Source organism: Erpetoichthys calabaricus, chromosome 16 (assembly GCF_900747795.2).
Source record: "Erpetoichthys calabaricus chromosome 16, fErpCal1.3, whole genome shotgun sequence".
NCBI lineage: Eukaryota > Metazoa > Chordata > Cladistia > Polypteriformes > Polypteridae > Erpetoichthys > Erpetoichthys calabaricus.
The window spans coordinates 49,610,878-49,634,098 of record NC_041409.2 but is presented as its reverse complement, the minus strand read 5'-3'; the positions used below and the strand labels follow the sequence as shown (position 1 = coordinate 49,634,098).

Sequence of the window (23,221 nt, the reverse complement as noted above, 5' to 3'; positions counted from 1 at the left end):
TCATTACACTGTATTATGCAGGCTAATAATGTGTATATAACTCTAAACGAGCCTAGTAATTGTGAATGTGAATATATAAGTAAGAGTGTCCAGAGATCAACTGGCATCCCATCTAAAGGCTGGTAACTGTCTTGTAGCTAAAGTAAACTCTGAATCCTCATCATCTTGAATTAGATAACAGACTGTGGATGGGCGGATGGATGGCTATGTCACCAGGTAATGGAAAAAGTGGCTTTGGAAAATGGATGCTTGGAATTTCCCATATATGAACAGTGCATATTGTCAGGGTATTGCCAGCTTAAAGCTGCTGCATCTTCACTTATAGTATCTAAAAGAGTCACATACAACAAAACTGTTTTATTTATCCAGAAACAAGTGAGTGATTATTTATAGGATCTCACTTTGTGGCCTAAAACAAAGTAACCTGAAATGCAAGCCATTGTGAAACTCCACAATTCAAGCCACTTACTGCTGAGAATCTCTCTCAGTTTATGTCTGCCATTGCCCTTCTTCTGGTCAGAACAATGAAAATAAATTCTAAGTAAAGTGCTTTGTATTTCTGTTGTCAAAGATTTATTTTTTAAATTAATAAATTAGTGTAAGGCTTAGTCCTAGCTTTAATTTCTTTTTTTGAGCCATATTGCACTTTGGTTAATGAGGTCCCTAATTAAACATTGTCAATTTTAATTGTACTCTTTATTAGTACTAAGATTAGAGGTGATAATATGTCCTGGTTTCTAAATCTGACCTTTCCTTATTGGATGTGCTTGTAGATCAGTGCATTTCCATGTCTCAAAAGTCTTCATGATGGGGGAGGTAAGTGCCATTAGTTTGTAGTCATTAGATGAAGAAGCATTTGCCTTCTTTGGGACTGGAACAATACATGATGTTTTCCATTGCAGCAACACTTTCTGGAACTTTAGTGACAGGCTGAAAAAAGTAACAGAGGATATCACAATGGTGGTCAGCATGTATTTGAGTCTCTTGTGACAGACCACTTGCAGATTGTATATCGCACAAACACTGCATTGGAAGATGCAGTTATCTCTCTGCTCCACAAGACTGGACAAAGCTGGCAGACTGGGAAGATTACGTTATTTTGTTTCTCCAGTACCTTCAAAACTATCCAGCACCATCCCTGTTGATTGGTAAACATATTAGCCTATGGTGTCCTCGATAATGGACTACCTGTTGGCCAGTCGACAGTTTCTGGGGATCAAAGATTTTGTGTCTGGTAAGCATGCCAGCAACACTGGAGTACCACAAGTAACAGTCCTGTCTCCTTTTCTCTTCACACTGCACAACTTGTGCTTCAAATATAACATAAGATCGTGTCACTTGCAGAATTTCTCAGATGTTTCTGCATTAGTGGGGTGTACTGGCAATAGGGAAGAGGCTTTTTTACCTTGAAATTAACCTCTACCCGCTTTTTAATTGATCTAACCGTACTTACAAATTGACCACTGGAGGGCACTAAACTTCTATGTAGGTAAACGTGATAAAATAGACACTAGTGATTTAGGCAAGTGGCTGAGTTTCAGGCGTTATCCACTTTAAGTATTCCAGTTATTGGGGGGTTCAAATCCCACCACTGGACTTCTATGTGGTCCTGAGTAAGTGGATTAAATGTATGTTAATGTGCAAATATTCTAACACTCCACAATTGATTCGAGTGGGTGGGAAAAATGTGTACAGACTGCTGTCACTGTCCTGCTCCACTGACAGATTGAGGAGATCGTTCCTCCCCCAAACTATGCGACTCTTCAGTTCCACCCGGGGGGGTAAACGTTAACATTTAACATTATACAAAGTCATTGTCTTTTTCTCACCAGCATTATTATCATTCTTTAATTTAATATTATTTATTGTATCAGTATGCTGCTGCTGAAAAATGTGAATTTCCCATTGGGATTAATAAAGTATCTATCTATCTATCTATCTATCTATCTATCTATCTATCTATCTAGTCATGAACTTGTAAAGTGTCCTTCGACGGTATTTAGCATAACAGTCGGTATACGAAAAATAAGTCGTTCAGACCAGCAGCTTTGGCACATTGCTTTTTCGTTTGTGAGTCAGATGAAATCGATTCCGTAGGGGAGTTCGGTTGAATCTTTGCTCTACTGTATTTGCCTGGATTGTTGACTCCGCCCCTGTCATTCTTGGAATGTCCACGCAGTGCTCCTAAACTTAACCAACATGATCGCGTTCAGATATTCCGCAGGCGCGACTGTCTGCCGTTTGGTTTCTCTCGCTTCTCCCTGCACTTTAGCTCGGCTCAGCTCCACATCGGTGCGCGTTGGTGTGAGTCCCCGAGTTGCTCTGGCTGACGAGCGCGTGCACATCACAGTCAGTGGACTGAGCCCCTCACAGGAGGTCACCCTGCGGGCTCTGGTGACAAGTGACGATGACACGCTGTTTGAATCTTGCGCTCAGTACCGAGCCTCCCAGGAGGGGGCGCTCGACCTGTCCAGAGATCACTCCCTAGGGGGATCCTACAACGGGATCGAGGAGATGGGGCTGCTGTGGAGCCTAATGCCTGCCTCCATGGAGATGCCCCACCGGCGGATTTTCCACAGAGACCCAATGAGAGGCCCGCAGCTGCTGGAGTTCATCGTCCATGCCGGCTTGTCGAATCGTGGTAGCATTCCGGGGTCGGTGCTGGCTAGGAGCTGCTGCAAAAGGTGGTTCTGCAGTCCTGGAGTGACGAGGACACGGATCCGGGAGGGTCGTGTGCGGGGCAGCTTGTTTCTGCCACCCAGTGAGTTAAAGTGTTTCGCAAGGTTTATGTAGCAAATTGACAAGTGAAATGTTAACTACAACTCCTTGTTATCCGAACACAAGAAGCATCGCCTTAGAATAACTGGATATTATGGAAATAACTAAATTACTTTAATGCATCATGTTGACTATATAGTGGAAGTAGTGCTTATTGTTAGATGCAGGACACGATTAATTAGAGCTCATGTGTGGTACATTCACTGCGAGGTTTATTTATTTAGCTGGTATTGGTGTTTCATTCCCAGTGACTTACAAATCACTAGTGTATCATAAAATTGTTTTCATGTCATTTCACTGAAGTCCTGGAGATTTAAGTCATTAACCACTTTATAATTACAGTATGTGACAGGAGGTATGTTTAAACTAGGAAACAATTTATAAATTGATGAATTACAGATAGATTAAAATACTACTGACATTTTAAGCCACCTGAAGCTCATGTCCAGTTATCTCAGAATATTTCCTTTACATTTTAAAATATAAAATTCTTAGAAATCTCAAATGCATTTCAGGATTTCTCAAGTACATTTTCAGATATCTCAAAATAAATTCTTCTGCATTTCAGGATATCTGAAATACATTTTGAACAATGGTTGCAATCAGAAATATTCAGCATCCCAAAGATTGTAAGGATTTACCAATGAACATTTTTTCAAGGAGCTAAATTTTGCTTTGGACAACTTCTTTATTAGTTATATTATACATAAAATCAACAAAGAAAGTGTATGATGTAGAATCTGTGAGTAACAGCATATTTTATTAATACAGCCATGTCACAATTATTCAAACTTATATAACATTGCTGTTTTTAAAACCTTCTGCTAGTTTTTATGGCTTAAAGTAGAGTTAAAACAAAATTAAGCCTTTGGGAATTCCATAATTATCCTTAATTGTCTTCAATTTTGATGCCCATATAAGCCCCACCCATGAAAGTGTTGAAGGTGAGCAGCAATCATGTGTAAGACTAAGGAGCTTTCACAAAAACTGAGAGAGGACCTGAAGGGCATCTGGTATAAGGAGATCTCCCAAAAATTGAACATTCCAAGAGGTATGGAAAATAAAAAGTCATTATATTCATGTATTAATAGATATAAAACTTATAAGCATTAAACTTAGTGTGACCTTTAACACAAATTAGGTATGACAAGCAAACAGTTAAAGAAAGGTATATGCTATATTTCTTATTTAATTGAGCTCAAAAGTGAAACCACCAATATTTGATTAACCCAGAAGGACGGCGAAGGGGGAGAATGATGAATGGAGACAGCCCGAGATGGGAGCAAGGGGGGCACCTGAAAGTTGAAAGCTGGCCAGAAAATAAGCAAAGCAAGAGGTGAGGGTGAATCTCAAAACATGGTGGTTTCCATAAAAAGATAATAAAAAAGCCAGCTGCAGAAGGGAGTCAGAAACAGCAGCGAATGAAAGGTCTTGGGTGAGGTCAGGATGATAAGAAATGATTATATAAACTGTAACTTTTGGCTTGCTCGGGGCTCAGCTCAGTTTGGCCTAATTTGGTTGAGTCCGCGTTATTGTTTTATTGCAATAAAGCTAATTACTCTGTTGGCCTATCCTTCGACTCCTAGAGCCTTCTGTCAAAGTGAGAATCTGCGGCGTATTTTACACTTCCACAGTGGCACCATTGGGAGCATTATAAGGAAGTTTAAAAGTTATGGCACATCTGCAAACATGCCTGGCTGAGGGAGAAAGCGTAAAATTTCATCAAGAGCCCTGAACAACTTAGTCAGGGCAACTAAGAACCCCCCCATGTATTACTTCAAAACACCTACTGGATCACCACATGAAGGCCAGGGCAAGTGATTTGATGAAAACTATAATATAAGACAAGCACTGAATAAACAAGGACTTCATGGCCGCACTCCAAGATGCACTTCAGTCTTGACCACGAAGAACATCAAAGGTCAACTAGAATATGCCAGGAGAAATTTGGATAGGCCTGCAGAGTTTTGGAAACAGTTTTATGAACTGAGGAAACTGAATTGGAACATTTTGGATACATTGACCAGCGTTATGTCTGGTGTGAGAAAAGCCAGGCTTTTGAACAAAAGAATACCATCCCCACGGTCAAGCATGGAGGTTGGCCATTGATGATGTGGATATTTTTTTCTGCTGCAGGAACTGGCAATTTTGAGCATGTAACCTACATCATAGACTCCCAGAAATACCTGGCCATTTTAAAGTGGAATGTGATGCCTTCTGTTCAGAAATTAAATCTTGATAATTGGACTTTTTAGGAAGACAGTGATCCCAAGCACATGTCCAAGTTAACAAAAGCTTGGATGAGAAATAGATCCTGGAATGCCCTGGAGTGGCCTTCTCAGTCCCTAGATTTAAATCCCAAAGAAGGCAGTTGCAGAATGGAAGCCATCAAACATCAATGAGCTGGAATCTTTTGCACGTGAAGAATGGGCAAAGATTCCAACACAGAGGTGTAAGAAGCTTGTCAGCACTTACCAAAACAGTTATTAGAACTTAGAAGTGCTAAAGGATGCTCCACAAAGTACTGAAGCTGTAGGTTGAACAATAGTGCACTTACACATTTATAAAAAGAGTTATATTTTTCATTTGAACTCAAACTTAAGTCAATTTATGTTACAAAATAACCTCGGTTCACATCACTATAAATACCTTATGAGGTGAGGTTATGAATATTTCTGATTGCAACTGCATCTCAAATTAACCTTTGTTGCATTTTAAGATATATGCCTACAGACTTATTTTAAGACACCCTGAAATGCATTTAAGATATCTCAAAATGCACAGAAGCTTACTTTTGAGATATTTTGAATTGCATTTCAAATATCTGAAAATGGACTGGAAGCTATTTTGAAATATGTAAGGCAAGCTGACTTAACATTTAATATTTCAAAATGAATCTTAGATATCTTGAAATGCAGTTTACGTTTTAAGATATCAGAAACTTGATTCCAGATTCTCAAAATGTTTCTTTACATTTTAAGATATCTGCAATAGATTTTGAGATATTTCAAATACATTTCAAGATATCTTAAATACATTTCAAATATTTACTTAAACTGTAAAATTTCCTATTCTTTCAGTTAGACTGCCTGTTTTAAGATATCTTTGATATATATGAAATACATTTAAAATATCTTATAATACCTTACTGTCCATTTTCAAATATGCATAAAATCTTGCTCGTTTTGCAATTTCTCAAGTTAATTTCAAGATATCAGAAAGCTGACAGACAGTCCCATTGAAACCATAAGCAAATGTACATGGAGTCATTTTGAGATAATTTGATTTTATTTCAGATATCTCAGCATGCCTACAGACCTACTTTAAGATATCCTACCATCTACATTTGGTGTCTCAAAATGCATGTGAGTTTAGTTCAAGATATCATGAATTGCATTTGAAATATATATTTCAACATAACTTGAAATTTATGTGAGATATTTTAAAATGCATTTAACATATCTTAAAATAGAAATGTTTTTGGTATCTTTATGAGATATCGTAATTGTATTTCCAGATACCTTGACATGCACTTTGAAGTTTCTCTAAATGTTAATTTAGCTTAACATAAGCTCCAGATCGATTGTTATATTTATGACAATGATCATATTATTTCTTCTGTAATGGCTGTGCATCTGGATCAGTTAGATGAGGTATCATCTAATCTTTTTCAGATGGCAGTAGAAAACTTACTCCACGTGAATGGACATTAGTTTTAAATAATAATACAAATGTTTGTTTAGCTACAGTCAATGGCAGTTTCATTTATGTCCTATTGGGTGCAGGGTTTGCTCTTACATGCTGGACAGAGAATGAGTAGCGCTAGTTCAGTTCAAACTATTACATAGTTTTTGCACAGTTCTAAGTGTTTGTCCGAGCTTGTCTTCTACATTGTACTTCTGTAGGTCAGATTTAATTTTTTTTTTACTGATCACTTCTCTGTTTTGATTCTCTCCATAACTGCACATTTACTGCAGTCAATATGTGACCAGGCAACCTGAAAATGTACTCATTTTGTAGCATAGATATAATGTTTTGGTAGTATGTAACACTAATCCGGATCCAGGATAGTGTAAAAGTACTTAGCAAATCAGTGGTCTGGGCTTAGCAAACATCCCATTGATATAAGGTGGGATTTCACCTAAGCTTTTAAAGGTATCAGTGCTTGATGTTGGCAGAGCATTTAAAAGCAGATATAACCAGAATGGTGCAGGTGGCACAGTCCAGATCCAGGACCTGATCCTGGTCTGTTTGGAGTTGGCATGTCCTCCCCTTGTCCAAGATGGTTTTCCTCCAGTATCTTCAAGACCAGTATGTTGAGCTAATTGATAACACTAAAAAGAGTGAGTGCAAGTGTGTGTGAGCTTATATGGGGGGCTTAGTAGTGGGGTTAGTGGTGTCCTTGTGTTTGGTGCTGCTGGGCTTTTCTCCAACGCCAGGAAGTTTAAAAGTAAATTGGGTTCGATAACACTGGTCTGCACCAAAATCCCACCTCACAAAAAATTGTTTCTCCACCTTTTCTCTAATGTTTCCTTGAGACATCGGATTCAGTGAAAGCACAGTTTGGAAAAGAATGTTTTGTTTTATGGCAAAAGTATTTTTAGTGCTTGGAATATTATTTGAAGTATATTTTGAGCTGAAAAAATGTCAGTCTTCCTTTTTCTTAATGTTGGTAGAAAGATTTGCTACACTTTTTTGCTCTTAATCAGTCAGTCAGTCAGTCAGTCATTCTCCAACCCGCTATATCCTAACACAGGGTCACGGGGGTCTGCTAGAGCCAATCTCAGCCAACACAGGGCGCAAGGCAGGAACCAATTTCGGGCAGTGCACCAACCCACTGCAGTGCTCTTAATCAGTATTTTTTTTTTCTCTCTTCTTATTCCTTCACAATATCTTGGAATGAATATTTAGAAAGTTAGAAAGATAACTTTTTGTTTTCTGGAAGAGTGAAAGTTGTTGTTAAAATGGTTTTTACAGAAATATTTCCCGCCTAGCACTTGTGTGCAACATGTCTTTAAAAGTCCATTTCCTACACTGTTAGTTGGATTTTTTTCCTCCAGATCACAAGAGCAGTCTGTGATGAACATGGGAAGAGATTAGACAAGAACTTTGTTCAAATGAGAGACGTTACAGTGGAAAGTGGAGTGAGTCTATGTTAGCAAACATCCACCATGAAACACCTTCATAATATTATAAAAAAAAAAACAAGTGTCTATTGTTGTAATTGTATTTAAAACAATTACATGTGTAATTTATCATTTTTTCAACTGAAAAAAATTCATTTGAAAAATATATTATTTTTTCTCTTAATTGTAAATTTTCATATGTCAAAAATTGGATATATTACAATAATTCTTTTGCCAGATTTGGACCCCCACATCTATAAAAAAACCCCTAGGCTTTTTGACAGGAGTGATTTTTTTTTTTGCAGCATAATGGATGGATGGGTAAAAGCTTCAAAAAAATTTGATCACACACCATGCATTGTGAGAATATTCAAATGATCTATCTAGAAAACATAAATATGAGATGTAAAAATAATTTACTTGAAAACATAAAATGCATATTTAATGAGGTTCTTGCACAAGGAGATGTGACATGTATCTCCTTCAGACTTAACTGGGAGTACAGTTAGCTGTTCTAGTAGACATCATTATACAAAGCAAGAGATTGAAGCAAAGCCAGCAGTCGTATTGTGTGTTAGCAGGCCAAGGATAAAAGACATGTGTCCTCTTGTTGTGCTTCCTGGACACATACTGGAAAACTCTTAAGACAAAATGGGCCTGGGTCTAAAAATTGGAGAGCTCTGATAGTGATAAAATGACTTATTTATTTATTTATTTATTTATTTATAGATGTATTATTTTAATAGGCAGTTAAATAGCTGAACACTGATTGACATTTTACAATTTCTGACTGTAGATTAGTTCTTGTCAGGAAGCACTAATACACTATTAATGGACCTCAAAATGCCTTTTAAGAGTCTTGATACCTTGAGTTTTTTTTCAAACCTTTCTTTTATGGTCTATCACTATTTTCTTTCTTCTTTTCTCAGATGAAGGCCCCTTCCCAGGGGTGATAGACATGTATGATGATGATGGTGGACTGACAGAGCACAGAGCCAGTCTTTTGGCAAGCAGAGGGTTTGCCACTTTGGCACTGCCATATGTCCGCTTTGAGGACCTCCCAGAGTCGATTGCAGATGTCAGGTTCGAATACTTTGAACAGGCTGCAAGCTTACTAATTCATCATCCGAAGGTACAATTTTGTGGGTCCTGCAAGTGGGGCTTTCTCCTCATGATTATTTTTTTTGCACTTCTAATGAGAGCTTGATTACTTGTTGTGGAATTCACTCATTCAGTGACACCATATTTTTAAATGTAGAAAGGTAGAGATTTGAGCTTTCTACAATGATTCTTTATGTAAGTGTCTGCAGATGATTTTAGCTGTCATTAAATAAAATAAGAAGTGTCTGACTCAATTCACTCTACTTAGAAAAGAACAGCTTTACAAGTTATAAGTGAATTACTTCTTATAACATGATAGCACCCAATGCTCCTGATTATTTAATTCTGAAATGTTCTGAAAGTTACTTTGTCAGTGTGCTTATTCTGAGACATCTACACTTTACTTCGTGTTTTATTCAATAGAGACATATAGTAGATCCAGAAAGTCTTCAGCCCCCTTTGCTTTCTTCACATGCTGTTTTGTTGAAGCCTTGTTGTAAAATCATTGAAATTCACATAAAATGAGCTTCACACATTTGGATTTGGGGATTGTTTGCCATTCTTTCCTGCAGATCCTCTCAAGACCTGTCAATTTGGATGGAGACTGTCAATACATTTATTTCCTGGTCTCTTCAGAGATGTTCAATAGGGTTCAATTTAGGGATGTGGATGGGCAACTCAAGGATATTTCCAGGGTTGTCTCTAAGTTAGTCCTGTGTTGTTATGGCTTTGTGCTTAGGTTCATTATCCTGTTGGAAGTTGTATCTTTGGCCTTGTCTGAGTTTCAGAGAACTCTAGAGCAGATTTTCCTTAAGGACATCTCTGTACTTTGGTCTGTTCAGCTTTCCCTCAACACTGTCTAGTCTCCCAGTCCATGCCGCTGAAAAATAACACCACACTATGAATGATGCTGCCACCACCATGCTTCACCATTGGAATAGTATTGCCCAGCTGATAAGTGCTGCCTGGTTTCCTCCAGGCATGGTGCTAATCTTGGTTTCATCAGACCCGAGAATCTTGAATCTCATAGACTGGGAGTCCTTCAGGTGTTTTTTTGCAGCTTCCAAGTGGGCTTCCATATGTCTCTTAGTGAGAAGAAACTTCAATTTAGCCACTCTGCAATGAAACTCAGGTCGGTGGAGTGTTGCATTGATGGTTGTCCATTTGGAAGTTTCTCCCATCTCCACACAGGTTTTCTCCAGAATGACCATCAAGATCTTGGGTACATTTTCCTTGACTACAAAATTTGGCCTGGTGGCCAGCTCTATAGAGAAAGAGTCGTGGTTGTTCCAAGCATCTTCTATTTAAAAATTATGAAGTCCACTTTGCTCTGGGGAACCTTCAACACTGCAGAATGTGTTGTAGTGTTCCCAAGAACTGTGCCTCAACATAGTCCCATCTCAGAACTCTGCAGGATATTCCTTTGACCTCATATCTTGGTTTTTGCCAAGCTGTGGGACCTCCTTTAGACAGGTGTGTGACTTTCCTATTCAGCGCAATCAATTCAATTAACCATAAGTGGACTCCAAAATCTCAATGATGGTGAAGAGAAAGGGATGCATTCAAGCTAAATTTCCAGGGTCATAGCAAAGGGTTTGAATACTCAATGATATATTTAAGCTTTTTTATTTTTAAGAAATGTACAGAAGTTCCAGAAATCATGTTTTTGCTTTGTCATTCTTTTTTATTCAATGTTGCTTGATAAGGGAATATTTTGAATTTAAACAATTTTATCATAAAGCCATAGCATAACATTGTGAAAAAGTGAACCTGAATACTCTTATGAATCCACCGTGTGCTCATTTATGGTGCACACTGTCACAAGGCACTTTAAAAAACACACAAGAATACAATTTAAGGTAACAAAATTACAAACATAGCACTGTTGCACATCAAACCCTGCAAATGTCTGTTGTCGAGCCAGTTTCAACTTTTGAACCATTTTTTGCTTTATTTCTTTTCCTGGGGTCATTGCTTCATGTTTGCTTATGCATTTTCACCATGATTTTTATATGATCCTTGTTTTTACTTTTGGCATAGTTTTTGACTATCATCACAAAAGTGTAGTGACATTTTCCTCTTTGTCATGTTTACATGTTCTTCTGCCACATTTCTCACATTTCTACCTTGCTACTGTCACGCCTTTGGTGGCACATATGCTTGCATGTTTGACTAAAGGGAAATTACAGAAATACTGATCCATGACACAGATATAATATTTGTCTCCATCACTATTTATGGTCGCTCAGCTCTTTATTCAGGCTTATATTCTCTGCAACACACTGTTGGTCAGGTGCTGTGCAGCTGTGATCAAACCTATCTAACACATGTCAAGTGCTGCTGTCCAGCTTGTATTCTCTCCCTTTCTATATCCACACTGCTTCTCAGCTGCCTCACATTTAGTTCAATGCACTTGTTCCAGTCTCCAAGTCCATGCATAACTGTGCTCCTTAACTTCCTCTGATCTCTTTGCTCTCCTTAGTTACTGTTCCTATTCACTCCTTATGAGCAGAACATGTATATTTGTGACTTTTTGTTCCAAAGGTTGTGGAATAAGCTTTCCATGACCATCCAAGCTGCTCTCGTCCTCCTGATGTTCAGATGTCTCCTTAATACCCACATCTTCACAATGCACATCAAGATTTTTGAAGATATATGTCTCTTCTTCCCATTGTCTTTTCAGGTGGTGACAACCCTGTCCACCTTTAACCAACTCTGCTTTTTCATGTTGCTATTCACAAAGGTGACAGGTGTAAAAGGCACTATATAGGCGCCCGACCCAGCACTGAGTGACTCAGAGGCACGTATAAAAACAAAGAATCTTTATTTTTCTTCACCTGTGGGGCACGTCTTCCCTGTGGACCCCACAGACACAACACAGTCACAAAACAGACCAACACCACAACACACTCTTTTTCTGTAAGCTTCGTCCTCCTCCTCCCGACTCTGGTCATTGAGTGGTGGTTGCTAGCCCCTTTTATAGTCCACCCGGAAGTGCTCCAGGTGGCTGACTGCTGAGTTACGGTTGCACTTCCGGGTGTGGCGATTAAACTGCCCATAAGGGCTCAGGAGTTCCAGCTGCAGCACCCCCTGGCGATGCCTGCGGGACCCAACAGGGCTGCACCCAACTCCAATCCCCATGGAGCCCTGGGGGAAACCAAATCACTGCTCCAACCCAGGGGGCTGCCATCTAGCGTCCAGAGGGAGGTATTGCACAGTCCATGGCTGCTCCCCCAGAACATATAGTGAAGGGGCATCCCGGCCAAGCATGGACCCCGGCCATTTGCCACACAGGAAATTTTTCAAATAAAGGAATGGGGGAAGAGGCATTTGCCAGAAAACAAGCAAAGATTTATAGCCAGGAAGTCAATAAACCATCTATGCATCAAGCCAAAATGAAAAACCCATACTTGTAGTCAAAAATACATGGATCAGAAGTCTTTTACCAGAAACTCCTAACTAAATAAACACACACTATTCTTTCCTTATTTTTATGCAAACTTAGATAGGAAGAAAATGTTTGGTAAGAACTTAATACTATTGACCCTGGAAGTGTATCCCAAACACTTATGAGTTGTTTATCTAACAATACCATAACAAAACCAACAAAATGGCAGTGGAACAAAATTCAAGATGACTTCCAAAAAGTCTCTTAAATAGTTATAAATGTTCTATAATACTTTTCTAGAATGATAGTAACCACACAAATGAGTTCTGTAACCTCTAAGACCTATATTTACATAAAACATAAAGCAAAAATAGGTCTCAAGTGTGCACAATTCTTCTTCTCCTTCTTCCGGCTACTCCCGTTAGGGGTTGCCACAGCGGATCATCCTCTACCATATCTTTCTGTCCTCTGCATCTTGTTCCCTTACACCCATAACTTGCATGTCCTCTTTCACCACATCCATAAACCTTCTCTTAGGCCTTCCTCTTTTCCTCTTCCCTGGCAGCTCTATCCTTAGCATCCTTCTCCCAATATACTCAGCATCTCTCCTCTGCACATGTCCAAACCAAGCAATCTCTCCTCTCTGACTTTGTCTCCTAACCGTCCAACTTGAGCTGACCCTCTAATGTACTCATTTCTAATCCTATCCATCTTCGTCAAGCCCAGTGTAAATCTTAGCATCTTTAACTCTGCTACCTCCAGTTCTGTCTCCTGCTTTCTGGTCAGTGCCACCGTCTCCAACCCATATAACATAGCTGGTCTCACTACCGTCCTGTAGACCTTCTCTTTCACTCTTGCTGATACCCGTCTGTCACAAATCACTCCTGACACTCTTCTCCACCCATTCCACCCTGCCTGCACTCTCTTTTTCACCTCTCTTCCACAATCCCCATTACTCTGTACTGATGATCCCAAGTATTTAAACTTATCCACCTTTGTCAATTCTACTCCCTGCATCCTCACCATTCCACTGACCTCCCTCTCATTTACATACATGTATTCTGTCTTGTTCCTACTGACATTCATTCCTTTCCTCTCTAAAGCATATCTCCACCACTCCAGGGTCTCCTCAAGCTGCTCCCTACTCTTGCTGCAGATCACAATGTCATCACCAGACATCATATTCCACAGGGACTCCTGTCTAATCTCGTCTGTCAACCTGTCCATCACCATTACAAATAAGAAAGGGCTCAGAGACATATCCCTGATGTATTCCCACCTCTACCTTGAATGCATCCGTCACTTCTACCACGGACCTCACCACGGTCACACTTCCCTCGTACGTATCCTGTACAACTCTTGTGTACTTCTCTGCCACTCCTGACTTCTTCATACAATACCACAGCTCCTCTCGAGGCACCCAGTCATATGCTTTCTCCAGGTCCACAAAGACGCAATGCAACTCCTTCTGGTTTTCTCTATACTTCTCCATCAACATCCTCAGAGTAAACATCACATCTGTGGTGCTCTTTCTTGGCATGAAACCATACTGCTGCTCACTAATCATCACCTCACTTCTTAACCTAGCTCCCACTACTCTTTCCCATAACTTCATGCTGTGGCTCATCAATTTTATCCCCCTGTAGTTATTACAGTCCTGCACATCCCCCTTATTCTTAAATATTGGCACCAGTACACTTCTTCTCCACTCCTCAGGAATCCTCTCACATTCCAAGATTCCATTAAACAATCTGGTTAAAAACTCCACTGCCAACTCTTCTAAACACCTCCATGCTTCCACAGGTATGTCATCTGGACCAACAGCCTTTCCATTTTTCATCCTCTTAATAGCTGTCCTTACTTCCTCCTTGCTAATCCATTGCACTTCCTGATTCACTATCTCCACATCATCCAACCTCTTCTCTCTCTCGTTCTCTTCATTCATTCATCAGCCTCTCAAAGTACTCTTTCCATCTGCTCAACACACTCTTCTCGCTTGTGAGTACGTTTCCATCTTTATCCTTTATCACCCTAACCTGCTGTACATCTTTCCCAGCTCAGTCCCTCTGTCTAGCCAATCGGTACAGGTCCTTTTCTTCCTGCTTAGTGTCCAATCTCTCATACAACTCGTCATACACCATTTCTTTAGCCTTCGCCACCACTCTCATCACCTTGCGCCTTAACTCCTTGTACTCTTGTCTACTTTCTGCATCTCTCTGACTATCCCACTTCTTCTTTGCCATCTTCTTCCTCTGTATACTCTTCTGTACTTCCCCATTCCACCACCAGGTTTCCTTTTCCTCCTTCCTCTGTCCAGATGTCACGCCAAACACTCTTCTTGCTGTCACCCTTACTACTTCTGCTGTAGTTTCCCAACTGTCTGGCAACACTTCACTACCACCCAGTGCCTGTCTTACCTTCTCCCTAAACACAACCTTGCAGTCTTTTTCAAATTCCACCATTTGATCCTTGGCTTTGCCCTCACTTTCTTCCTCTTCTTGATCTCCAACGTCATCATACAGACCACCATCCTATGCTGCTTAACTACACTTTCCCCTGCCACCACTTTACAGTCTTCAATCTCCTTCAGATTGACTTTTCTGCATAGGATGTAATCTACCTGTGTGCATCTTCCTCCACTCTTGCATATAACCTTATGTTCCTCCCTCTTCTTAAAATACGTATCCACAGCCATGTCCATCCTTTTGGCAAAATCCACTATCATCTGACCTTCTTCAATCCTCTCCTTGACACCATACCTACCCATCACCTCCTCATCTCCTCTGTTCCCTTCACCAACATGTCCATTGAAATCTGCTCCAATCACCACTTTCTGTCCCTTGGGTACACTGTTCATCACTTCATCCAAATCACTCCAAAAATCTTCTTTCTCCTCCATCGCACACCCAACTTGTGGGGCATATGCACTAACAACATTCATCATCACACCCCCAATTTCCAACTTCATAATTATTACTCAGTCTGACACTCTTTTCGCCTCCAAAACATTCTTGACATACTGTTCCTTCAGAATAACCCCTACGCCATTTCTCCTTCCATCCACACCATGATAGAATAATTTGAATCCACCTCTGATCCACTTGGCCTTACTCCCCTTCCATTTAGTCTCTTGCACACACAATATATCAACCTTCCTTCTCTCCATCATATCTGCTAACTCTCTCCCCTTACCAGCAATACTGCCAACATTCAAAGTTCCTACCCTCAGTTCCACTCTCATTATTTTCCTTCTCTCCTCCTACCTCCGGACACATCTCCCCTGTCTTCTTCTCCTTCTTCTTCGGCTTCTTTGGCCAACAATAGCCCAATTTCTGCCAGCACCCTGTTGGCTAACAGTACTGGTGGCGGTCGTTGTTAACCCGGGGCTCGACCGATCCGGTATGGAAATTTGTATTGTTGTCCGCATATTGATTTGGCAAAATTTTACACCGGATGCCCTTCCTGATGTAACCCTCCCCATTTATCCGGGCTTGGGACTGGCAAAAAGAAACACACTGGTTTGTGCATCCCCTGTGGCTGGGTTGTCTCAAGTGTGCACAATAAAGGAAAAAATAATACCAGTCATAACAGCTGCTAGATTAGCATCACATTTCAAGATTTTACTACTTGTATTACCTTAAATGTCATTCTCACTTGACAAACACTGAGATGTGTATATTCACATTGAGTTTACTAGCATACTGTTGTCTGCTGAATCAAGATTTTTAGTAGTTGGTAAAGACTCAGCAAAGATGTATTGATATTTCAAACAAACACTAAACTCCAGTGATTTCGGAAGAGCTATATTCTATCCTCAAAAATGTTTCCTAAGTTCATTTATAACAGTTTTGAAGCCACATAATGCATGTAAACAAAAGTCAATTTATATATTTAAAGTAAGCACTCACAATGTTCAAATCTGTTTGTTACACTCCGATTGCCTTGATTATTATCATCTTGGACCCTATCAAAAGTAGTAATGATCACAGTTGGTTTGCAACTAGCTATTTCTGGACTCTTAGATATGACTACAGCATTTACCGTCACCAGCCTTAAGTCTTTCGACAAAAGAGAAACAATAAATGATCAGGGCTGCTGGGCCTTCTGCTGGTATAAGAGTTCCTTCTAAATTTTCTCAAGATAGAGTTTGACTGAACAAAAGTTCAGTTCTGTTTGATTGGGGCAGCAGTTTACGGGGCTCATTGTAATTCTGAAAGGCCTGTCACACAAACATGTCCAATCACTGCTCCACCAATTTTACAAGAAATTAGGTCCGTGTTTCTTCATTATGTTTTATGTGAACACCATTTGTAGCTTTTTTTCCTTTTTAATAAATGTACTTTAAAACACATCAATGTTCTAAGTCAAATAAATATTTTTCATTTGGTTTTCAGCAAAAACAAGCTTGGAGGAGTGCAAAGGCACAGAAGGCAATGCTTTCAAAATAGACGACCCCATGACCAATCAAAGTCTTACTATAAAATCCAAAGAATGGTCAAAAAACAGATTAAATGGTGGCAAAAACCCAATAATCAAGAAGAATCAAAAAAAGTAATAGAACACAGAAGAACTCACCGTACTGCAAGAGCATCCACAGTGAACCACAAGGAACTGTGGGTCTTCAACAGCCTTTATAGGGCTGAGGATAGTCACTTACAATAATGAGCAGGTGGCCCTGCATCTTGGGGGACCACCCACAAAACAAAAGAAACAAAAAAAGATACATAGAAACTGAATGACCAACAATATTAACATGAACATAGGAATGAAAAATAAACAAATATGACATAAAAATGGAACTCAGGATGAAATATAGCAATTCTTTTTGTTGTTTTTCAAATATTATTTTTCATGTTATAATTCTTGCCACTCACAAAGAGCAGACAGAGGTGCAGGCCTCAGAGAACAATGGGAAGCCAGACCTTCTATTGTCCCAATAAACAAAGAAAAGGTTGTTTAATATTTAAAAAAAATTATTAAAGAAGTCAAAGAATATGCACAAAAAGGAAATGCAGAAATAAAGAGCAAAAATAGATTTTACCTAAAAGGTAAACCTAAAGCAAACAAAATCAATCCAGAAACAATAAACAGTACCTTAGAGCAAGTAATGGTGGAAGCTGCAAAGGATCAGAACATTTAAAGACAGGAGTCTGCAACAAAAAATGCAATACCAAATCTGCAGTGAGAAGTGTGTTTTTTCTTTTTAAATATTAGATTGGATTAGGTTAGATTAGATTAGATACATTTTATTAAACCCATGGGGAAATTCAGAGTTTGGGACAGTCATCATCAGGTGGGCCCACACTCTTAGGCACTACATAAAGAGAACAGGGTAGAAAACAATTGAAATGAATGCATAAAATAATATACTGCAAAATGATAAAATAATAAGGAACACAATATTAACAAAAATCATATTACATAAATACACAAAAATCAAAACAGTATTCATAACATAATATGAAAATTAATATTTAAAAAACAAAATAGTTAAACAAACAAAGAACATCCTTGAACCAGGGAATAGTCCCCAGATGAAATATAATGCTGGATCTCCAATATTCAAGATTCAGTAAAGTGTGTAGCATTAAATAAGAGGAACATCTCAGAAATGTCAGGTTTAAAAGATATTTTAATTACTACTAAAATGAAGTTGTGTCTCTGCATTACGGGCAGGTGGGGCCTAAGCAAATTAAATAAGTACTAAATCTGCCTCAATATTTTACCTTCATGAATTACATTCAATAATTTTAGATATTGTTATAATGCATAGCAAACTCAATTTAGTAGTCATGATTTTCCTATTTATGAAGCCCTTGGACCCTTAGTGTTCTCTCCATACCTTTGCTCAGGTGTGTGCAACTGTAGCATCATTTTTTCAGGTCCATTTTGAGGCTTGAATGCTGGAGCCCTTTCAAGTGGCTCTGTTATATTTAAGCCAGGTTTCCTCTCTTGGCTTATGTGTAAATTCCTTTTTTATGTCTTTTTTGTTCAGTTTTAATTTAGCGATCACCATCATTTATGTCAGTATTGTATATTATTTGGTAATACTTTAGATTAGGTGTCCATAATTATGCTATACACAACATGTAATTACCGATATAATTACAGAGTAACTAGATGTTATTACCTTGTACTTACTGTGTAATACAGTGTAACACTATAATTAAGGACTCAAGTTAGTAATTGTTTTTCCACAATTTTTCTAAGGAAGTTTATATATTGTTACCAGTTATACAAGTAATTACTTGGTAAGTACAGCATAATTATCCATCCATCCATCCATTTTCCAACCCGCTGAATCCGAACACAGGGTCACGGGGGTCTGCTGGAGCCAATCCCAGCCAACACAGGGCACAAGGCAGGAACCAATCCCGGGCAGGGTGCCAACCCACCGCAGGACACACACAAACACACCCACACACCAAGCACACACTAGGGCCAATTTAGAATTGCCAATCCACCTAACCTGCATGTCTTTGGACTGTGGGAGGAAACCAGAGCACCTGGAGGAAACCCACGCAGACACGGGGAGAACATGCAAACTCCACGCAGGAAGGACCCGGGAAGTGAACCCGGGTCCCCAGGTCTCCCAACTGCGAGGCAGCAGCGCTACCCACTGCGCCACCGTGCCGCCCACAGCATAATTATGGACACTTAATTTAAAGTGATACCTTTGTGTCTAATTATGTATTCTATGACAAGTTTATAACTTGGTTTCTATGTCCATAGTTTTCTTCTGCTATTTTCCTGTGTTTAATGGGTGGAACCCCAAGAGGCAGGGCCACCAATACCTCACCACAAGGAACCTCCCTTTCAGTCTTTAAAGACAAGCTGGGATGTGGAGTTTCTTGCAGTTCATTGAATGTGATTTGGTGGAGTGTTGGATCTTCTCTGTGAGTTTTGATTTATTTGTTTGGTGACTGGTTTTGTCAATTGTTTTGCATCTGTTTAAAAATTTTGATTAAGAATTTTATTTTGGAGTTGTTTGCATTCAGATTACTTGTTTAACAAATCACTTTGCTTCTTTTTTGCTCTTTAGTGCATTTGGGCATATTTTTCTTTTTTTTGTAAATAAGTCCTTTTTCAGATTGATTATTTTTTTACCAAGCCAGGGGTTTATGGTATCCCCCTCTTTTACAGGGTATTTTGATTCTAATTTGGGACTTTGCTTATATATTTTTGAACTTTTAAAGCTGATGCCCAGTTGGATCAGTGTAGGCTACAGCCAGCTAGTTGAGTAGCCACTCAGACTGTAGAGGTGTGTGAAAGAAGCGCTTCACCAGCGCTGACCCGACACAGACTGACACCAGAGGCACGTGTATAAATAAAAGAAAACATTTATTTTTCTTTCTTTAGCTGGGGGCCCACATCTTTCCCATGTCCCTCAGCTCTAACACAGTCCCAAAAGCACAAGCACACCAAAACACAAATCAAATGCAGAAATCCTCCACTCCTCCCAGGCAGCTTTGTCCTCCTCCTCCAAACTCTGTCGCCCGGAGTGGTGGCTACTGGCTTCTTATATAGTCCATGCGAATGTGCTTCTGGTGGTAATTAGCCTAAAAAGGCTGCACTTCTAGGTATGGCTGCATCACAACCCAGATGGGCTTGTTAAGCCATTCAACTCCCCCTCGCGGTGGCTGCGGAGCCCAACAGGCATGAGCACCAGTGTTCCATGATTGTGGGCTGCCACCAAGTGTTCCGGGGAACATAATACGCCTCCCATGGCGATTCAGTGCCAAAGGGGCATCCCGGCCCGGCATGGGTCCTGGCCATCTGCCACAGGGGTAAACCTTTTCTGGGCAGACTATTTTGAACCCTGGCCTTTTTGTAGTAATATTATTTCTTCTCACACAACACAGTCACTGATTGACTTTTGTGACAAATTTAAAAGGTGTGCAATTTTGCACATCTGTCTCTTTTGTAGTTTTCATCATTATTGTGATTCGGATCAACTACTTATGTACAATACAATTTAGAATTCTGCCCATTAAACAAAAATTGTAAATCCCTTAAAATTCATTTATGTTTCAGTTTTCAGTGTTGAGTACTTGATGATAATATTTAATTTTGTTCATTGGTGGTTGTACTGTATAATAATGTGCTGATAGATCTTCATTTTGAGATTTTTTTACAGCATTATTGAGCTGACACATTACAATCATAGGTACCTGTAACTTAGTGTCTCTCCCTTGCTTCCTTACTCAAGTTTTACTGGAGGCTGTCTATTTCCTGGGCTGTCTTACAATCCTATTGCTGCTGCTCTGATCTTCCATAACTCTTTCCACGAGGCCCCAATGATATTTTCGCTTCCACAGCCCCTACCTGCTCATTCACACCATTGACTACACCTCACTCCACTTACTTGAAGACAAAGGCAACGCCATCTGCAATTGCTTTCTTCAATTCAATCAGCCGATCCAAGCCAGGATCCTTCCCGTGACTCGCTAGTAGCCATGTGCCGAGGACAATGAATTTAAACAGAGGTGTGAGTTTCATTGGTTCTAATGTTTAAGTGCTTTCTGTCGCCCACTCTCTTTATCTCTTTTACACACACATGCATACATACATACATCCGTAGTCACAAACACCACCTCTGCATAATGTCTCAGGATAGCTCTAAGATTTATTAAAGTGTCTCTCTCTTCCAGATAGATGTGATCCAAACAAAATTTTCATTTAGAAAATACCACTGCCAAAATATGCTGGATGTTCTTGTCTTAAATATCCAACCATTTTCTGTAACCGCTGCCTTATACACAACAGAGTTGCCAAGATTCATTCAGAAGAGTACCTGACATTTGAACCAGCTCTGGATGTGATGCCAGTTTGTCATAGGGCTCAGATACACACTCACTGATAGTGGGATGGAAACTTACCAATTTATAAAACTGCATGTTTTAGACTCTCCCTGTTTTACAATTTAATATGCCAAAAATAATAAGAATGTAGAAACTTATGTTAACTTTAGTATTTTTTCTTTTTTGTGTCTCACTTGCATTTTTCTTATTTCATGAGATTCAAATCAATCTTTAGAAGTAATTGATTTTGAAATAGTCATGATTTCATTAGTAAAATGAATCAAATATATAACAAATATTAAATGTTTGTGTGTCGCTTAGTAATTTATTTATTTTTTCAGGTGTTGAATTCTGGCGTGGCAGCAATTGGAACTGGCAAAGGTGGCGAGCTGGCCTTAGCCATGGTCACATTTCTCCCCCAGGTGGTGGCTGCGATTAGCATATCTGGCTGTCATGCTGTTACTGGAGGAGAGCTGAGATACCAAGGTCACATCCTACCAGGAGTTGGCTACACAGCTAGTCGTATCCGACTACTTCCCTCTGGGATACTGGATCTGTCAGAAACCTTGAATGATCCCTGTGATCAGGTGTACCAGAGTAGTCGAATCCCTATTGAAACAGCAGATGGACATTTCTTGTTTGTGGTAGGAGAAGATGACAAGAGGTGGAAGAGCCCATTGTATGCTGCTGCTGCAGTCCACACATTGGACCTTCATGCACGCAACAACTATCAAGTACTAACTTACCCAGGAGCTGGGCATCGCATTGATCCTCCTTGGTGTCCTTTTGCTCACACAGTCCTGGATCCAGTGCTTAGAATTCCAGTAATGGAAGGAGGGCAATCTGCTCCACACAGTCATGCCCAGGCTCACTCCTGGCAACAGATCCTGGAGTTTCTTCATTGCCACTTGGTGGCAAAACAATCTTGAGACAAATGTCCAAAATCAGTGACCCTAAAATTAAGGGATAAAAGCATAAGTGGACTTTAAAACTAGGCTGATTCATGTGATGAAGAGTTTTGGGAGTTTTGTAAATGAAGGAAAGTGTCAGTATCAGTAACAAATACAGTTTCCCGCCCTGTTTATATGCATTTTAACACATGCTGTTTTCTTATTTGACAGATGCTATCGGGGCCTGGAAGTTAGAAGTCATTTGAGATGCTGGTGTCCAATTCTATTTTATTAATTTTTTGTAATAAATGGAGGTTGATGGTATTTGCACATGTTTACAACAATAATGCACTAACAGTGAATTATTAAACCATAGAACATTTATATACATAAACACCCACTAAAACAGAAGGGATATCAGTGATTAGACAAATCATGGCAATAAAAGGTCTTTAAATATTATCAATGAGATATAGCAGGTTTGACGATGAAGGAAATGAAAACAAAAAGTACTATTAGTTGCATTCCTGGAGATAATAAACCTCTGGGGTGACCCAAAGTTGATATTAACCGTCAAAAGTTACAGTTCCATTTGACGGGCCATCTCGCTTCTGTGGTTTCCGCAATATCATAATCACATGCAGAAAACTAATAAGTAATAGAGCCTAAATTCTAGAATGTAATCCTCCAAACTACTGACTATTTAGGATGTTTGTCCGCCACATCAGAGGAAAAACAAATTGAAGCTGTGTCACATACCGTGTTCAAATATTTGTTGCTGTTGCACATCAGGCTATCAAAGTTTGCCCTGCAAGTCATGCATGAAAATAGAACCTGCACAAATTCCTCTAGGCTTTTCTCAGAGAGCTTCAGAATAGCCTTTCTGTTTGTTTTCTTCACCTACATTGTTATCAGATGCCACATCTCATTAACAGCAGGTGCAAGGCAAGGCGTTGACAAAATAATTTTTCTCTGTGTTCTTTCTGTGCTCCTATATGTACAATATACTATCTCCCTATCATTTCTGAAATTGTGGTAGGCAATTGAGATTGATTTCAGTTGATCTCCACATTTCCGTCTTTCTTGTCTGTTTGATGGAAATATGTTTCTGGGTTACCAAAAGGGATTCATGCCATA

General features: G+C 39.5%; 1 protein-coding gene across 1 annotated transcript; it reads left to right on the top strand.

The window, feature by feature from the left end:
- Positions 1-1,975: 1,975 nt before the first annotated feature.
- On the top strand, positions 1,976-22,290 carry LOC114666877 (acyl-coenzyme A thioesterase 1-like). The gene is made up of 3 exons (XM_028821910.2): positions 1,976-2,761; positions 8,834-9,036; positions 21,536-22,290. The coding sequence occupies exons 1-3, from the start codon at positions 2,200-2,202 to the stop codon at positions 22,121-22,123; spliced, it is 1,353 nt and encodes a 450-aa protein (XP_028677743.1). The 5' UTR covers positions 1,976-2,199; the 3' UTR covers positions 22,124-22,290.
- The last annotated feature ends 931 nt before the right edge of the window (positions 22,291-23,221 follow it).